The 18,527-nt window shown below is 34.5% G+C and overlaps 1 protein-coding gene across 9 annotated transcripts in view; it reads left to right on the top strand.

The window, feature by feature from the left end:
* The window catches only part of CADPS2 (calcium dependent secretion activator 2), a 568,074-nt gene that overhangs the window by 385,526 nt on the left and 164,021 nt on the right, over nt 1-18,527 (top strand). For all 9 annotated transcript variants that reach the window (XM_019031559.4, XM_019031557.4, XM_055347443.2 and 6 more), the window contains exons 10-11: nt 10,364-10,472; nt 11,503-11,703. In XM_019031559.4, coding sequence (XP_018887104.3) covers nt 10,364-10,472; nt 11,503-11,703 — 310 coding nt within the window. The remainder of the gene's footprint in view (nt 1-10,363; nt 10,473-11,502; nt 11,704-18,527) is intronic.

Here is an 18,527-nt window from a genome sequence, read left to right as displayed (position 1 = left end):
TCTACCTCCCAGGTTCAAGTGATTCTCCTGCCTCAGCCTCCCGAGTAGCTGGGACTACAGGCGTGTGCCACCTGGCTAATTTTTTGTATTTTTAGTAGAGATGGGGTTTCACTACCATCTCTACGGTACATTTTCTACGGTGTTAGCCAGGATGGTCTCGATCTCCTGATCTCGTGATCTGCCTGCCTCGGCCTCCCAAAGTGCTGGGATTACAGGCATGCACCACCATGCCTGGCCAGGGTGACCCTTTTTATCTGGGTGACCTTGGAAAGTTACTTCCCTCATCCATGAAAGCTGGAGTTTAGACCGCAATCTCAAAGGCCCAGACCTTGTCTCTCAATGCTAGTGTGAGAGAATTACTTAGAGTATAATATTTCGTTTTCTTTTCAATGAAGCTTGGTTCTTTATTTAACTACTTATGATTTAGTGAGTTTTGAATCCTCTAAAAATCAGAGTTTTAAATTTCCAAATGTAATATCTTCAAATCCTTGCTACATAATCAAAATCTATAATTCTATCATATGTAATAATGTTTTTTTTGTTTTGTTTTTGAGACAGAGTTCACTCTGTCACCCAGACTAGAGTGCAGTGGTGCCAACATGACTCACTGCCACCTTGAATCCCTGGACTTAAGTGATCCTCCCACCTTATCCTCCCAAGTAGCTGGGACTACAGGCATATGCCATCACGCCTAGCTGATTTTTAAAGTTTTTAAAAGATGGGGGTCTCGTTTAGTTGCCTACGCTGGTCTTGAACTCCTAGCCTCAAGTGATCATCTCACCTCAGCCTCCCAAAGTGCTGGGATTCCAGGTACAAGCCACTGTGCCTGGCCTAGATTTAGAATTAAATTATACATTTTATTATGTTCCATTACAGTTCCAAAACACCACTTTTTCCTGACTAGTTTTCAGTTCACAATACCTTCCAATATTTTTGCTTTACCTTTTTCTCCAAGTACTAATATATAAAATATAAAAATATCTTGCCACTTACATAAGTCAGATATCTTTGTGAAGGTAAGAGTGTCTTTGTAATGGGAATAATAACTCCCTAATTAGTTGTTTACTAAGTTATTGTTTTTGATTCTTTGTCAATTTTGTTTGTTTCCAAATTTCCTTGGTATTTTGATGCCTTTCTTATAACTATGGTCACATCATAGCTATCTGTGTATCCTGAAAGGGTAAGCCTGGTTTCTCCATGGCTCTGACATCTGTGTCCATAACATAAGGGGGTGCCTGCCTGCATGAGGGGATGTTTACTGTTTCTTGAGTGTTTTCAGTGGAGTGTATGACATTTAAAAATTAAATGTCATTTGTTATGGTAAGTGGAAGAGGATACATTTAAGAGTACAAGTTGAGTTATGTGTGCTGTTAAACTGTTAGTTTTTTTTATTTAACAAGATAAATATGTGGTTTATACTTTCAAAAATAGTACATTTTCAAATATGGCAGAATATTTATTGAATTGAAATAAATTTCGTGCCAAAATACAGAAGCAGTGACTCTGTGCCACACACTGTGGAAGCCATTTTATACGTATTATGAAGAAACTGAGTCAGAAACAAAGAAATGACAAACAAGGTTAGAATGGTAAAGGGGACAAATTTGTTAAAAACTTGGAAAAAGGAGTAGGGGTTTATTAGATTGAGAAATATATAGAAATGGAATTTTAAACATAAAGGTGATATTTTCCTGCTTGGCAGTTCAGGTGAAGAACTGAATTAAAGTGGGTGAGTCTTGCTGGATGGTCCGTCTGGAGTACTTTACACAGCGGTAGCTATAGATTGCAGCTAGTCATTGATGGAAATGTTTGTGAGACGTGCAGGGAAGGCAGACCTTCCCATGCCCTTCATCTCTCTCCCAGCAGGTTCCAGATTGTTCATGTGGTGATGTGTCAGGAGACTTTTTTTAGTCAGGTTTTTAAGATTCTTCCAAATAAGAGAAGAAGATGAGAAACTTATGAATTAGCTGCCCAATATATTTTCTATTATTTCAATAGTTGATTATAAAAGTATTACTTTGTAAAGGTCCCCTGGTGTTGAATAATTATAACTTAAGGATGCATAAGACACATTTCACACAGTGTGTTTACTTGCATACCCTAACCCCATCATCATAGTTTCTTCTTTTCTTTTCTGAAATGTAGTGAAAAGGACTTACACAGTTTTCCTCATACATATAAAAGTTAGACTTGCTATTTGGAAAGTTCATAAAGCAAAATTAAAAGATTGATCAAAAGATTTAAATTGGTAGTTTTGGCTAGTTTTAAAGGTAATATTAAGAATTCCTTTTTGGCCAATACCTAGAAATGCTGAATAAAATATAGTGCCCATGTTTTTAAATACGTAGGTCAAGTGAAGAAAAAAAAGAAAAACTTTAGAGACCAAAAACACCTAGAATGGTTATGATTGTGAGTTGACATTGTGGCTACAATAGTGCTGGAGTTTGAAATTAGTGGATGTTGATGTTGTTAGGTAGGCACTTGAGATTTTATTGCTCATGCAGAGAAAGAAGACGTACCATGAGGTATTCTTAAAGTGGGTATTTGGAACAGAGATCTTATAAAGAACTTAAAAGAACTAGATCTCTGTGAAATGATGGGCTAGAAAAAAAATCTGCCCTTGGGCAATTAATCTTGTGTTTGAGCTGAAGCTCTGAATATGCAGGAAAATTAACCCTCAGAATTTTTAACTATTAGCTTGTACTTAAAGAATGTCAAAGTCCCAGTTTATTTTATTAAATATAAGGGAAATACCTAAGCTAGGAAATTAACATAAAAAGCAATCCTGGATTGGTGATGACCATGGAGCAGCTGGCATTTTTAAAAATTGCTTTTTATTGGAAGGTGAACCCTTAAGCTAGGCTTTGTAGGATATCCAGAGATAACACTGTGTTGATTATTAGCTCATGATCTAAAATTACAAAACTAAATTGATCATTTACACCACTAAGAATTTCAGCAATACAGCTCTCACATACATAAATTATAAAATAATTTTATTTAAGGTGATGAAATTTACAAGCAGGTTCAAAAATATAATAAAAGAACAATAACAAGAAAATAACAGTATGCAAAGTGAACCAGCAGATTTGGAAAAGGATCATATAGAACTTCCAAAACTTCAAAACACAGTCACTAAAATTAGCACCTCCATAGACAGGGTAAGCAGTAGGTTAGACACATCTGAAGAGAAAATTTGTCATGTAATTAATGATGGAATATTGGTTAGAATCTGAGGAAGCTGCCTAGAACTCAAAATGAAGAGGTGAAAAAAACATACATAAAGAAATTAAAAGATATGGAGGAAAGAAAGCTTCAAGATTATTTCTGATAGGATTTGAATAAAGGCATTAAATAAAGGAAAAATGTGACAGAGGCAACATTTAAACAGATAACGGGAAGATTTTTAAATTGATATAGTCATGAATTATCAGATATAAGAAATACAGTAAGTATTAACCATAACTCTTTAACTCCTAGAAATTTCATGATGAAAGTGCAAAATGACAAAGATAAGAGAACATGTAAGAACAATCATAAAGAAGAGGCAAATAGGCTGAGTATGGTGGCTCACACCTGTAATCCCAGCACTTTGCAAGGCCAAGGTGGGCAGATCACTTGAGGTCAGGAGTTTGAGACCAGCCTAGCCAACGTGGTGAACCCCTGTCTCTATTAAAAATACAAAAATTAGCCAGGCCTGGTGGCAAATGCCTGTAATCCCAGCTACTTGGGAAGCTGAGGCACAAGAATGGCTTGAGGAGGAGGTTGCAGTGAGCCGAGTTCGTGCCACTGCCTTCCAACCTGGGCCACCAAGTGAGATGTCTCAAAAAAAAGCAAATTACAAGAGGAGAACTGCAGTTGAACTTTCATAAGTCTTTTCCACATGGATGTATAAGCCTTCTGACAATGGAATATCTTCAAAATTACTGATAGGATTGCTGGGCTAAAACACTATATAAGTAACTAAACCATTACACCTGAGTAAGAACAAATTAAAGACATATTTTCAAATATTCAGATATTTCAAAAGGATATATTTTCAAATTAAAGGAAGAAAGAAATTGAACTCAGAATGACAGAGTGCGATTCAAGAAGCAGTCATCAGCAAGAAAATGAGTAAACCCAAGGGCAAATATAAATAAATATTGACTTGTTAAGATCATATATTTTAATAATGAATTTCTATTACTAAATGCTAATATACTAAACATTACTAAAATAAGGTAGAACTAATATAATGACTGAGTTAACAGATGGGAATGGGTAATGGAAGTAAAGCACTCAAAGTTTCCTGGATTCAGGAGGAGACTTAAAAACAAGATTTAAGGAATCAGTGAGAGAAAAGAAATATATAGTTTCTATACTGTTGAGGAAATAGGGAGATTTTGTTAATGTTTAATAGAGACAGGGAATGAAAGAAAAAGAGGCATGGCAAATACAAAGGGCAAGATAAGATAATAGAAATAAATCCAAATATATCAGCATGTACAGCAAATATAGCTTGTCTTTAAAATAAATCTTGTTAGAAGACTAGATTTTCAGGGCTTTAAAAACCCCAATTGTTGTTCATAGAGATCTAAAATATAACACAGAATAATTGAGACTGAAGAGATTTTTTTTTAAATTTACCAGATGCGTACTAAACAAAAGAAAGATTGTATAGTTTTGTGACTGTACAAGAAGATAGACTTCAAGGCAAAAAGCAGTATCAGATTTTTAAAATACTCACTGCATAAATACAAATAGAACAAGTTACCAGAAAGACAGAACAGTCAGAGAAAGAAGTAACAATCCCAGGTATATATATGAGATTATTTCTTATATATAGACATTTAAGAGAATTGCATGAAGAATCCACAGAGAGATAATCTTGATGGGAAATTTTAACATTTCTCAATACTTGATACATCAGAAAAGAATATCAGATATAGAATATTTGACAATTAGTAAATTTGACCTAATGGACATGAATAATCACTGAATAATAATTACAAGACATGCATTCTTTTTAAGCAAACAAAACACTGATTAAAAAACTAGTCATGTGTTAAGCAGAACATGTCTCAAAAATACTAAGATTCAGAATTATTCTGATAACAATGAAATTAATTTAAAAACCAAAAATAGAACCACAAAGCCAAACTTAAAAACATACCTCTAAGTAGCTCCAACATAAAAAACAAATCATAAAAATGAAAAATATTTGGAACAGAACTCATAAAAATGCTACTTGTGAGATGAGGCTAATATGAACTTAGGATAAACATAAATGCATATGTTAAAAATGAATTAAAAATGAATAAGCTAATTATATGAGTTTAAAAAAACAATCAAGGCCAGGCGTGGTGACTCACGCCATAATCCCAGCATTTTGGGAGGCCAAGGCAAGTGGATTACTGGAAGTCAGGACTTGAAGACCAGCCTGGCCAACATGGTGAAACCTCATCTATACTAAAAACACAAACACTTAGCCAGGTGTGGTAGGGCACACCTGTGATCCCAGCTACTCAGGAAGCTGAGGCAGGAGAATTGACTGAACCCTGGAGGTGGAGGTTGCAGTGAGCTGAGATTGTGCAGCTGCACTCCAGCCTGGGCTACAGAGCAAGACTCTGTCTCAATAAATAAATAAATAAATAAAGAGATAAATATCCCAAATGAAGAGATAAGAAAGATGGCAGAAATTAAGGAAATGAAAAACAACAGAGAGGATTAACAAAATGCAATAACATTTCTCGAAAACATTAAAAAGGTGAATAAATCTCTGGCAAAATTGATTATGGAAAATGGTATAAAATGGCTAAATGATACATTCAAAAATGAGGAAATTATTTCATCAGGAAGGAAGACAAAACCCCCAAGTGACTAATAAACAGAAGAGAATATTTTTAGTCCTATTGGTAATAAGAATTGTAAACTCAAATAATAGTGAAATACCACTTCCCACCCATCAAAGTTGGCAAAAAATAAAAAGATTTAAAATACCAAGCTTGGTAAAGATGTATTAATATTATATCTGGAGTGCTCATATACCACAGGTATATATAGTATGTACAAATTGGAAAGCAGCTAGGCAACATTCAGTAAAGATGAAGATCTGTGCACCCTACAACCTAGCAGTTCCACTCCTTGATGTGGTACTAGAGAAGCTGTCACTTATGTGAGCAAGAAGACAAGACGTAGAAGAATGTCCATCATGGCATTGTTTGTAAGGACAAGTGAAAAAAAGTGAAGGTCATCACTAGGATAGTGGTTAAAGTGTGACAATTCAAGTAACAATATTTATATCAAGATGGTTAAGCATCAGAAACATTGAACTTTTGGGGAAGAAAGTTGCAGAATAATATGTATGATATATTCATATGAAGTTTGGAAACATGCAGAAAGTACTTGATGTTTATCAATTTTCTTGTATGTGGTACACATTTCAAAACGTCATGGAAATAATATAATAAACAGAAAAGTCATCATGGTGTTTATCTTTGAGAAGAGAAAGGAAATTGTCTTGGGTGAGTATGTATAGGCATTAATTGAATCTGTCCTTTTAAAAAAAATACACTTTAAAGCATATATATCTCCAAGAAATTACCATTCAACAAAGCCGAATGATGAATATATACATGTTAGTGTATTATTGTACTTTTCTTTATGTTGGAGATATTTCATAATATTTTAAGATAATGCTGTGTGAAACAGCTTTATGAAAGAATAGTGGAACTTTGAACTAGGTTATTTTTCTAGAGTAAGAGAAAGGACTTCTTTTTAGAACAAATACAATTGGACCGTTATTGTTTACCTCTCAACACCCCCACCTCCAACCCCTTAACCCTTACCCCCAAAAACACCCACACAATTATACCTTTTAACACAAGGAAACTGAAACCTTTAAGTGATTACCAAAAAATAAAAACCCTTATGGGAGCAACTGACTTTCATTTGTAAACCTTAGACATATGCAAGGGAAAAAGTAAATTTATTGACTGTCTGTAAGATGAGGAAAGACACAAGGAAAATTTAGTGTAGCAAGAACCACAAGTATCACAAGATACTGGCCTCAATCTCTCCCATTAAGGCTTAATGTTTTTATTTTTCAAAATAGAAATAACTTTATTCTTTTTTCTGATTTAAAATAATGTATATTCTTTTAAAAAACTCAACACTGAAAAAATAACCTATCATTTCACCATCCTGTAATAATCACTGTAAATATTTTAATATATATTTTAATTCATATATGTATATAATGTTTACCCACAGAATCACACTCTACATTTTTGCTTTTAAATTGCTCTTTATGTTATATCTTAGAAATGTTTTATCTTAGGTTCCCATGTTAAGAAAAAAAATCTGTCACGTCTCTTTTAATGTCTCATAGTATTATCCTATATAGTCATGCCATAATATATTTTAACCAAACCACTTATATGCAATACTGCAGTGAACACAATGCATACACATCTTTGAGTACTTCTCCATTTGTTTCCTTGAGATACGTTCCTTGCTAGACCAAAGGAATGCATAAAAAATAGTCAGCCTTTTGGTACTGTATCAGTAAGAGTTCTCCAGAAAGGCCAGCAGGCTGGAACTCCAGCAGAAGCTGAGGCAAAATGTCTTCTTTTTCAGAAAACCTTAGTTTTTGCTCTTAGGGCCTTCAGCTGCTTATATGAGACCCACCCACATATCGACGATAATCTCCTTTACTTAAAGTCAACTGATTGTAGATGTTCACCATTTCTACAAAGTACTTTCCCAGCCGCATTTAAATTAGTGTTTGATTAAATAACTGGATACTATAGCCTAGTCACGTTAACACGTTAAAAAAGTGAATAAACCTCTGACAAAATTGATTATAGAAAAGGGTACAGATGATGAAATGATATATTAGAAAAACAGCAAACTATTTGATCAGGAAACTCACAGAAAAGAAAACTTCAAATGTTTATCGAATATAACGGAAAATTCTCAGTCCTATTGTGATGGGAATTGTAAACTCAAATAACAGTGAAAGTATTTCCCACTCATCAAAATTGGCAAAAAAAAAAAAAAAGATTAAACATAACCACGCTTGGCAAAAATATGTTACATCTTTGTACCTATGTACTGTGATGTAAGTAAAACATAAGTATATCATAGAACCTGTTGCCAGATTGCCTTCCAGAAAGTCCACACCAGTTTTCATTCTGTCACCCACACTGTGTACTAGTAACCATTTTCATTTTTGCTAATCTAATCAGCATTTTTTCTAATGAAGTGTTATCTTTGTGTTAATTTTCAGTTTTAAATCCACAATTTGTCATGCAACTTAGCAGTCTCTAACATGGTAATTTTCACAATGACCTGCGCCTTTTACTTTGTAGAAGAGCAGAGAGGAGCAGAGAAAAGAGCTCCTCTTTTCTCAGAACAGAAAATATATGTTCTCCTTTTAAAAGTTACAATGTTGATCCCTGCATCTTACACCTGTCACTACCTCAAACCTCGCTTTTTGACCTCAGGTACAGAGAGTGGATGTGAAAATAAAAAAGAGAAGTCATCTTTTGCCCGTTTTTCCAACATCTGTTCTGAGTTTTCCCTGTTGATTTATAGTTCTTTGTATTTCTGGTGTGAGTTATTGATGGAATATATGTTTTGCATGCATCTTCTCTTAGTCTGTTGCTTTGCCTTTTTTTACTTTCTTTATGATACCCTTTAAATGAAGAGAATTCCTTGATTTTAATGTAGCCCATATTTTCTGTTTTTCATAATTAGTTTATTTTGGGGTCCTATTGAAGTAATCACTGTCTATTGAAAGGTACTATGTTTCCTTAGTTTCATTTTATGTTTAAAAACAGAAAAAGGAAATAATTAACATTAACCAAGCCCAGGTAACAGACAGACACCTTTTCTCTATAAATATTTTTTAAAAATTGGCTGGGCATGGTAGATGTGCCTGTGGTCCAGCTATTCAGGAGGCTGAGTGGGAGGATCACTGGATCACCAAAGGTGGAGGCTGCAGTGAGCCATAATCGTGCCACTGTCCTCCAGCCTGGGTGACAATGTGAGAACCTGTCTCAAAAAAGAAAAAAAGAAAAAAATACACTAACCAAACTATCTTCCATGGACCCTGTGTTGTAGGATATTTTGCAATTTAGATGTATATCCACCAAACAGCCTTTTCTCCTGCTGGGAACAGAACCTCCCTCTATCTCTGTTGGGGGACCTTGGAAAGAGCCTGCCTGTTGTAACATCTGACGTCTTTGCTGCATACATGAGCTCTTGACCCAAACTGGGCTAATGAAACATTCCCCATTTACAGTATTTTGTTCAAATATGGCCTTGTGATTCAAGCAGACACACTCAGGGAGGTGACTTCAGAGCAGCTATGGTTCTAGTAAAACTTTAGCACAAGGAAATGAGGCCAATTCCAAAAGACAAGAAGAATTAAGAGGCAGACCAGATCTTGGCAATGTTGTCACTGGCTGCCCAAAATTTACTCCATCCTGGCCCTGCCTGAGGTTTTCATTATGTGGCCACTAAATTCTCAACTTTTAGTGAGATTTATTTTTATTTTATTTAATTTATTTTATTTATTTATTTATTTATTTATTTATTCATTTATTCATTTATTCATTTATTTTTGAGATGGAGTCTCGCTCTGTTGTCCAGGCTGGGGTGCAATGGCGCGATGTCGTCTCACTACAACCTCAGCCTCCCAGGTTCAAGCGATTCTTCTACCTCAGCCTCCCGAGTTGCTGGGACTACTGGTGTGTGCCACCACGCCTGGCTAATTTTTTGTATTTTTAATAGAGATGGGGTTTCACCGTGTTAGACAAGATGGTCTCGATCTCCTGACCTCGTGATCCGCCCGCCTCAGCATCCCAAAGTGCTGGGATTACAGGCGTGAGATCTTTTTTTACTTTGTTAAAAGTCTTGGTATAAGTATGCTTGAAAATGTGGTCCCATGTTTATGTAAATCTAGGACTACTCCTAATCTTACTCTTAGAGATTTATAGCCTATGTTAGCATATTAAAAGCTGTAAGAAACCATGAAGTAAAAGAAGGCTATTTATCTTCTTAATAGGCTAATGATCCCAAACGTATCAACATGAATACTTATTTATGGTGCTTCTATTAATATAGAAGCTTGAGCACCAAATCATTGTCTTGGGGAATGCTGGATCATAGGCATAGAAGACCCAACAAATGCAAGCTGACAAACGAAAGGTGCTTGAATCTCTGAGCTAGGTTTTGAAAAATGCTAAAATTTAATAATTTATGTGCAAATTATGTTATATTTTTAATTGGGAAAAGAGTATTTTGATTAAAAAACGAAAGTTAAATTTGGTAAATTTAATGTGACTAATCTGTAAACTTTTTTTTTCTTGAGCAGGTTAGCCAATATACCTTTGCTATGTGCAGTTATAGAGAAAAGAAGTCTGAACCACAAGAATTAATGCAGCTTGAAGGCTATACTGTGGATTATACCGATCCCCACCCAGGTAAATCTTAATTGAATCACTTTTCCTGCCATGTATGTATGCATGGAATTCTTATAAATATCCTTTGTCTGTTCTACAATTTAAACCCCTCTCGATGAATAGGGTGCATATTTCACTTATATACCTGGGCAAGACTTTATGAGATTCAAATTATCTCTTTTGGAGGGCTTGTGTTTTTAGCCATATTTCATCATATTTATTATTATTTTAGCGCAAGATTGAAATGTGTAAAATTCACTGTAATGGAATAATTAGGTGAGATATTACAATGTTTTCAGAAACTTCTTTGCTGGAAAGCAAAAGTTATAGCAGAAATAGGCAAAGAAATGGCAAATGAATTATTATAACTACTAATTTTCTCCCCAACAATACATGCTTGTACTTCTCTCTCTCCCTTCATATTAATACTGGAAAGAGTATTGGACACCTGATATTTAAAAAATTGAATGAATGAATATTAATGACATTAATATCTAAGATCAAGAAATGTAGACATTAATAAACATAATGATTAAATATTGGTGAATAGAGATTAAGAAATAGAAATTTATGACTATATTAACTAATTGTTCACTTAAAATGCAAAATATTATCTTCTGTGAAAGAATTTTATAAAAGATAAAAAACATGCAATATGAAATATCATTTTTGTCTTAATCATTATATATTTTTCCCATGTATAGAATGGCAACTATGCCAACAGATAAAACTTCTTTCTCTGGCATGAAATATCAGATTGTGCTATGCATTTCCATGGAGTATGTTTATATGTCTTGTAGAATGATACTCTGTCATGGACTGTTTCCCTAGGTTATTTTTTATTTCTGAGGTAATATGGGAGCTTAACCCTTTTTGTTATTGTTTTTCTTCAAATCTTTGATTGTGGATTTGATCCTTTAAACTAAATATTCCTTAAAACATTTAACTGCTAATATCAAAGCCATTCTTTTCCATGAGGTCAGTTAGTGAATGAGACGAAAATCTGCCAATCCTATAAATTTTTAATGATGTCTTTTTGTTTCCCCCACAGGCCTTCAGGGTGGTTGTATGTTCTTTAATGCTGTTAAAGAAGGAGATACTGTAATCTTTGCCAGTGATGATGAACAGGACAGAATATTATGGGTTCAAGCCATGTATAGGGCCACAGGTCAATCATATAAACCAGTTCCTGCAATTCAAACCCAGAAACTGAATCCTAAAGGAGGAACTCTCCATGCTGATGCTCAGCTTTGTAAGTTTTGTTAAAAAATAATTTGATTATCAATTAATAGCCTTAATAAGATATAAAATTGAGGCAAATGTATTCAGTATTATAGTTTACATCATTAATTGATTCCTAATTAAATGAAAATAGTTCATATTAGTAGTCATATAATCAGTTATCTAATTTTTCACATAAATCTGGAGTAAATGGTACGTGTGGTTTCCAATCATGGATTTGTCAAGCATTAGGGTATTTCTAGAAATCTCAAGAGCACATAAGAAAATTCTCCAAAACTTCTCAAAGGAAAATTTAATTTAGTTTATTGTGATTTTTGACTTAAGTCTCCTATAGATATTTAAAAAGTATTGCAAAATCAAATTTGCTTTGATAGGATTTCAGAATACCAAAATGATGAACAATTACCTTCTAGAATTGTTCTTAATACCCCAGAAGGATAATAGGTTTATTTTTTTGTTGTACATTGATAAAAATAATAAGTCACAAAGCCAACTTTTTTCCCCTTGTACCTTAAAGACATGTCACTTTTTGAATGCTACCTTAAGTTGTTAAGAACTAAATTTTTAATTTTAAATGACTGATGTTTAATAATTATGGAATAATGGTCAAAACATCTTCAAACATAGCTTTGATAATCACTAAACCAAGTGTTTTAACTTGTTGTACTCCTTTACAAAGCTTATCCTGTTTTACGTGTAATAAATATTTGTCTTTAACTTTCAGCTCAACTTGTGGCTTTTTATTCTTGAGATTCTTCTCAAAGGGAATAACATCTTGACATGCATTATTTTCTTCTGCTTTTCATGCATCAAGTAACTATTCTCTTCTCTTTTTAGATACCCTTCAGTATCATTTCTGGGCATCCTAAACAAAGGCACTTTAGTTCAAATAATTAAATGTGAACCATGAGCTTTTTATTTCTTTATTTTAGAAACCACAGACCATACTTATAGATTATCGTAATTATTTTGGGGCATATTTTTTATATGTAGTGAAAACTATTTAGGAATGTTATATATTAATTTTTTCATTGATTTAAAATTTCTTCTTTAAAATTAGTAGCGTTGTCATCTTAAAAGGTAAAATAAAATAAAAAGAGCACATTCTGATGTTTTCACTGTATTTGAAAATTTAACTCGCTGCTGCTGCCTTCCTCTCACCCTCCGGGTAATACACATAGAGTATGGCACAGCAGATAAGAGTGTTTCATCAGAGCTAAGGTGTACAGAAGTGTAACTTTATTTTTCTACAGTTGAACATATCTTAAATTTTAATTTCTAATGTTGTCAAAAAACTTTAACTCACTAATTCAAAACAACTGAGTCACAGATTATAATTCAATTAATTCGAGATTCTTCCCCCTACTCTTCTTCCATGTGATCCATAGTAAATTAAGTTTCAGAGGGATTGCATAAAACTGTGATATCATTGAATGTAACATCTAGCCTAAGACTATTCTCTGTTCACATGGGCTTAGGCATGACTTCTGTCATTGATTTCATTACTTATGTGCTGGTATGCACTGCTTGTCACCATGGACCTGCCAGGGCACCTGACAATGAAGTCCATGTAGTCCGTGTCCTCCTTGGATCAACTCCAGACACCTATGAATTCCTTACATCATTTTCATCAGATTCTTGTCACAGTGGTACATAGTAACTTGTTGGGTATTCACCAGCTATGCACACGGGTGCTCACTCAGGCATTTCTCTTGCAGCACAGCTCTTATCCACTGCTTCTTTCCTACTTCAAGTGCCAAATTGGGTATTTATCCCTGGGCTGTGCCTGCATTGGGCATCAAAGTATAAGACTCCCTCAACCCTGGGTAGAACTTTTTTCCTCTGGAGCTCTGTTCATTGCTCACCCCCAGCACAACATTAACTCAAGTCAAATCTCTTCCCAAAACCATTTTCTTCCATCCAGCTGATCTATTTTTTTCCCTCCGAGTTTTGATTCTTGTTGTTGAAAACCAAGTTTTTATAAATTTGTTTCTTTCCTCTCCATAGGCCAGTCTTTGTTCCTTCCCCTATAAGCTACAGTTCTGCAGCATTTAATGTGAATTTCCTGTGTTTTTCATTTTGCAAATTTGCATTTTGTATGTGTGCATTTAGCGTCAATCTCATAAATGGTTTTGTATTATTTGTCATATTCAGTCTTACTGTTTTTGTTCATCTCTATGTTTTTAAAATTTGTCCATGTTTTTATGAATACATCTAATCTCATTCTTCTGATTACTGCGTACCGTGTAAGTGGGCTTCTGTCTTATGTTACCTAGTCTACAGCACATTTTATTTCTATTCACTCCTCCAGAGATGGAAACATAGAATGCCTCTAGATCCATACCTATGTAATGTTCAGTTGTCCCAGCCATGACTATGAAATATCCTTTCATTTATTCAAATCTGAGTCCTTTACATTTTAATAATTTTCCATAGAGGTCTTTTTATTCTTGGTTAAGCTAATTTCTAAGCCTTTCATACTTTCCTTGCTATTGCATCTTATATTTTTTATTATATTTTCTAGTTGACTATTGCTCATATAGAGAAATGCTATTTTCATGTGCTTTCTTGCTATCCATATTTATTCTTTGGTTATGTATCTCTGCACATACCTTGCCTAATTTGTAATTAGGCTATTTTCTTATTGGGTTTTGAGAGGTCTTTATACAGGCATACCTAGGAGATATTGTGGGTTCAGTTCCAGACCACTGCAATAAGATGAATATCTCAATAAAGTGAGTCACACAAATTCTTTGGTTTCCCAGTGTGTATAAAAGTTATGTTTGGCCGGCGCAGTGGCTCAAGCCTGTAATCCCAGCACTTTGGGAGGTCGGGGTGGGGGGGATCTCTTCAGTTCAGGAGTTCGAGACCAGAGTGGGCAACATGATGAAACCCTGTATCTACAAAAAAATGCAAAATTAGCTGAGCATGGTGATATGTGGCTGTAGTCCCAGCACTTGGGAGGCTTGAAGTAGGAGAACTGCTCGAACCCGAGGGGTGGAGGTTGCAGTGAAATAGCGCCACTGCACTCCAGCCTGGGCAATAGAGTGAAACCCTGTCTCAAAAAAAAAAAAAAAAAAAAAAAGTTATGTTTATAATACACTGTAGTGTATTAAGCATGCACTAGCATCATGTCTAAAACATAATTTTAAAATACTTATTTGCTAAAAATGCTAACAATCACCTGAGACTTCAGTGATTATAATATTTTTGCTGGTAGAGGGTCTTGCCTCAACATTGATGGCTGCTGACCGATCAGGTTGCTGGTTGTTGAAGTTTGGTGTGGATGTGGCAATTTCTTAAAATAAGACAAGGATGAAGTTTGCTGCAGTGACTGATTCTTCCACGAAAGATTTTCTGGTAGCATGTGATGCTGTTTGCTATCATTTTGCCCAAAGTAGAACTTCTTTGAAAATTGGAGTCAATCCTCTAAAACTTTACCTCTGCTTTAAGAACTAAGTTTATGTAATATCCTAAATCCTTTGTTGTCCTTTCAACAATGTTCACAGCATCTTCACCAGAAGTAGATTCCATCTCAAAGATCACTTTCTTTGCTTCACCCAAAGGAACCAACTTCTTATCTGTTCAAGTTTTATCATGAGATTGCAGCAATTCAGTCACATCTTCAGGCTGCACTTTTAATTCTGGTTCTTTTGCTATTTTCATGACATCTGCAGTGACTTCCTCCACTCAAGTCTTCAGTCCCTTAAAGTTATCCCTGAGGGTTGGAATCAACTTCCTCCAAACTCCTGTAAATGTTGATATTTTTACCTCCTCCCAAGAATCACAAATGTTCTTAATGGCATTTGGAATGATGAATCCTTTCCAGGTTTTCAATTTACTTTTCCCAGATGTCTCATAGGAATTACTATGTATGGCAGCTATAGCCTTATAAAATGTATTTCTTAAATAATAAGACTTGAAAGTTGAAATTACTCCTTGATCTGTGGGCTGCAGAATGGATGTTGGGTTAGCAAGCATGAAAACAACATTAATCTCCTTGTACATCTCCAGCAGAGCTCTCGAGCAACTAGATGCTATGTCAGTGAGCAATAATACTTCGAACAGATTCTTTTGTTCTAGCATCAGGCCTCAGCAGTGGACTTAAAATATTCAGTAAACTATGCTGTAAACAGATGCACCATCATCTGGGCTTGTTCTTTCAGTTATAGAGCACAGAACAGGGTTGATGTAGCATAGTTTTTAAGGGCTCTGGGATTTTCAAAATGGTTAATAAACATTGGCTTCAACTTAAAGTCACCAGCTGCATTAGCCACTAACAAGAGAGCCTGTACTCTGAAGCTTTGAAGCCGAGCATTGACTTCTCTCTAACTGCGAAAGTCCTGGATGGCATCTTCTTACAATAGAAGATTATTTTGTCTACATGAAAAATCTGTTATTTAGCATAGCTAACTTCATCAATGATCTTAGCTGGATCTTTTGGATAACTTACTGCCATTTCTGCATCAACCCTTGCTGTTTCACCTTGTACTTTTATGTAATACAGATGGCTTATTTTCCTTAACCCTAATGAGCTGACCTCTTCTGGCTTCACAGTTTGCAGAGGCTTCTTCACCTCTCTCAGCTGTCATAGAATCGAAGAAAGGCAGGGCCTTGCTCTGGATTAGGCTTTGGTTTAAGGGAATATTGTGGCTGGTTTGATCTATCCAGACCATTCAGACTTTCTTCATATCAGCAATAAGGCTGTTTTGCTTTCTTATTTGTGTGTTCACTGGAGTAGCAATTTTAATTTACTTCAACAACTTTTCCTTTGCATTCACAACTTGGCTACTTGGTGCAAAAGGCCTCGCTTTCAGCCTATCTTGGCTTTTGACATGCCTTGCTCACTAAGCATGATCATTTGTAGCTTTTAATTTAAAGTGAGGGAGATGGGATTCTTTCATTCATTTGAACACTTAGAGATCATTTCAGGTTGTTAGTTAGCCTAATTTTAATATTGTTGTGTGTCAGGAAATAGGGAGGCCCAAGAAGAAAGAGATCAGGAACAGTCAGACCACATATAACATTTATTAAGTTTACCATCTTATATGGCTGTAGTTTGTGGCACCCCAAAACAATTACAGTAATATCAAAGATCACTTTTCACAGATGACCGTGATAGATAAACTAATAATGAAAAAGTTGGAAATACTGTGAGAATTACCATACTGTGAGAATTACCATAACATGAAACAGTCATGATATGAGCACGTGTTGTTAGAAAAGTGACACCATGGACTTGCTTGACACAGGGTTGCCACGAACTTTCAATTTATGAAAAACACATCTGCAAAGCACAATAAAATGAAGTTTCCCTGTGTGTTCTGGATACAAGATGTTTGTCAGATACGTGATTTGCAAATATTTTCTCCTAATCTATGGCTTGTCTTTTCACATCTCTTAATAGTGACTTTCAGGAAAAAAAAAAGAAATTCTTAATTTTGATGAAGTCCATTTTATCAATTTTTTCCATAGTTGTGCTTTTGATGTTATAACTAAAGGATCTTTGCCTAACCCAAATTGCAAACATTTTCTCCTTTGCTTTCTTCTAGAAATTATACAATTTTGGCGTTTACATTTTACAACCATTTTCAGTTAATTTTTATATATGGTGAGAGGTATCCATCAGTATTTATGGGTGGCATATGGATGTCCAGTTGTTCTAACACAAAGAGTTGAAGAGATTATCGTACCCTGAGTTGCCCTTGCATATTTGTGAAAAATCAATTAACTACATATGAGTTTATTTCTGGGCTATCCTTTCTTTGGTCAGTTTATCTATCTTAATATTATTACCACACTGTCTTGATTACTGTAGCTTGGTAAATCTTACAGTCAGGTAGTCCACGTCCTCCAAATTGATTTCTCTTATTCAAAAGTATGTTGGCTATTCTATGTCCTTTGCATTTCTCTATGAGTTTTTAAAATAAGTTTATTCACTTTTAGTTGACAAATAATTGTTTATATATATGGGGTACAATGTAAATTTTTAAAACATCTTGACATTCCTTGCTGGAGATTTTACTGGGAATGCCTTCAATCTATAGGTCAGTCCTTGGAAAATTTTGGAAAACTGATTTCTTAATATTGAGTCTTCCAATCTGTGAATACCATGTATCACTTCATTTGTTTAGGTAGTCTTTAGTTTCTCTTTGGGATGTTTGTAGTTTTCAGTGAACAGATCTTGCACATCTTTTGTCAGATTTATTTCTAGGTATTTCATCTTTGTTGCTTTAGTAAATGGATTTTTTTATTTCAGTCCAATTGTTTTGTTATCTTTGTGATTGCTTTAGAATTTAAAGTATACCCTTTAAATTTATTATACATCTTCATGTATAGTATGCAGACTTTACAATAGTAAACTTCTATTTCTCCTCTCTTGGCTTTTGCACTATTCTTGTCATATATTTTACTTCTATATATGTGGTAAATCCCACAATACATTGCTATTATGATTATTGCCTTAGTCAATATCTTTTAAATAAATTAAAAGTGAAAGAAAAATGTTATGTACATGTCCATTTTGTACATGTCCATTACGTACATGTTATGTACATGTACATTACCATTTCCAGTGCCTTTCATCATCTAGTATAGATATTTTTACTTCTTGGAGGACCTCCTTTGACTTTTCTTGTAGTGCAGATCTGCTGGTAATGAATACTTTTAGCATCTTTATATATGAAAAAAAGTATTTATTTTACCCTCATTTTGAAGATATTTTTCTTTTAGTACTTTAAGGTGTTGCTCCACTTTCTTCTAGCTTGCATTTGTTTTTCCAATGGGAAATGTGCTGCTATTTTGGTTTTTTCCTCTATAAATAATGTCCTTTTT

Source organism: Gorilla gorilla, chromosome 6 (genome assembly GCF_029281585.2).
Source record: "Gorilla gorilla gorilla isolate KB3781 chromosome 6, NHGRI_mGorGor1-v2.1_pri, whole genome shotgun sequence".
Lineage (NCBI taxonomy): Eukaryota > Metazoa > Chordata > Mammalia > Primates > Hominidae > Gorilla > Gorilla gorilla.
This window is presented reverse-complemented; position numbering and strand designations above follow the sequence as displayed.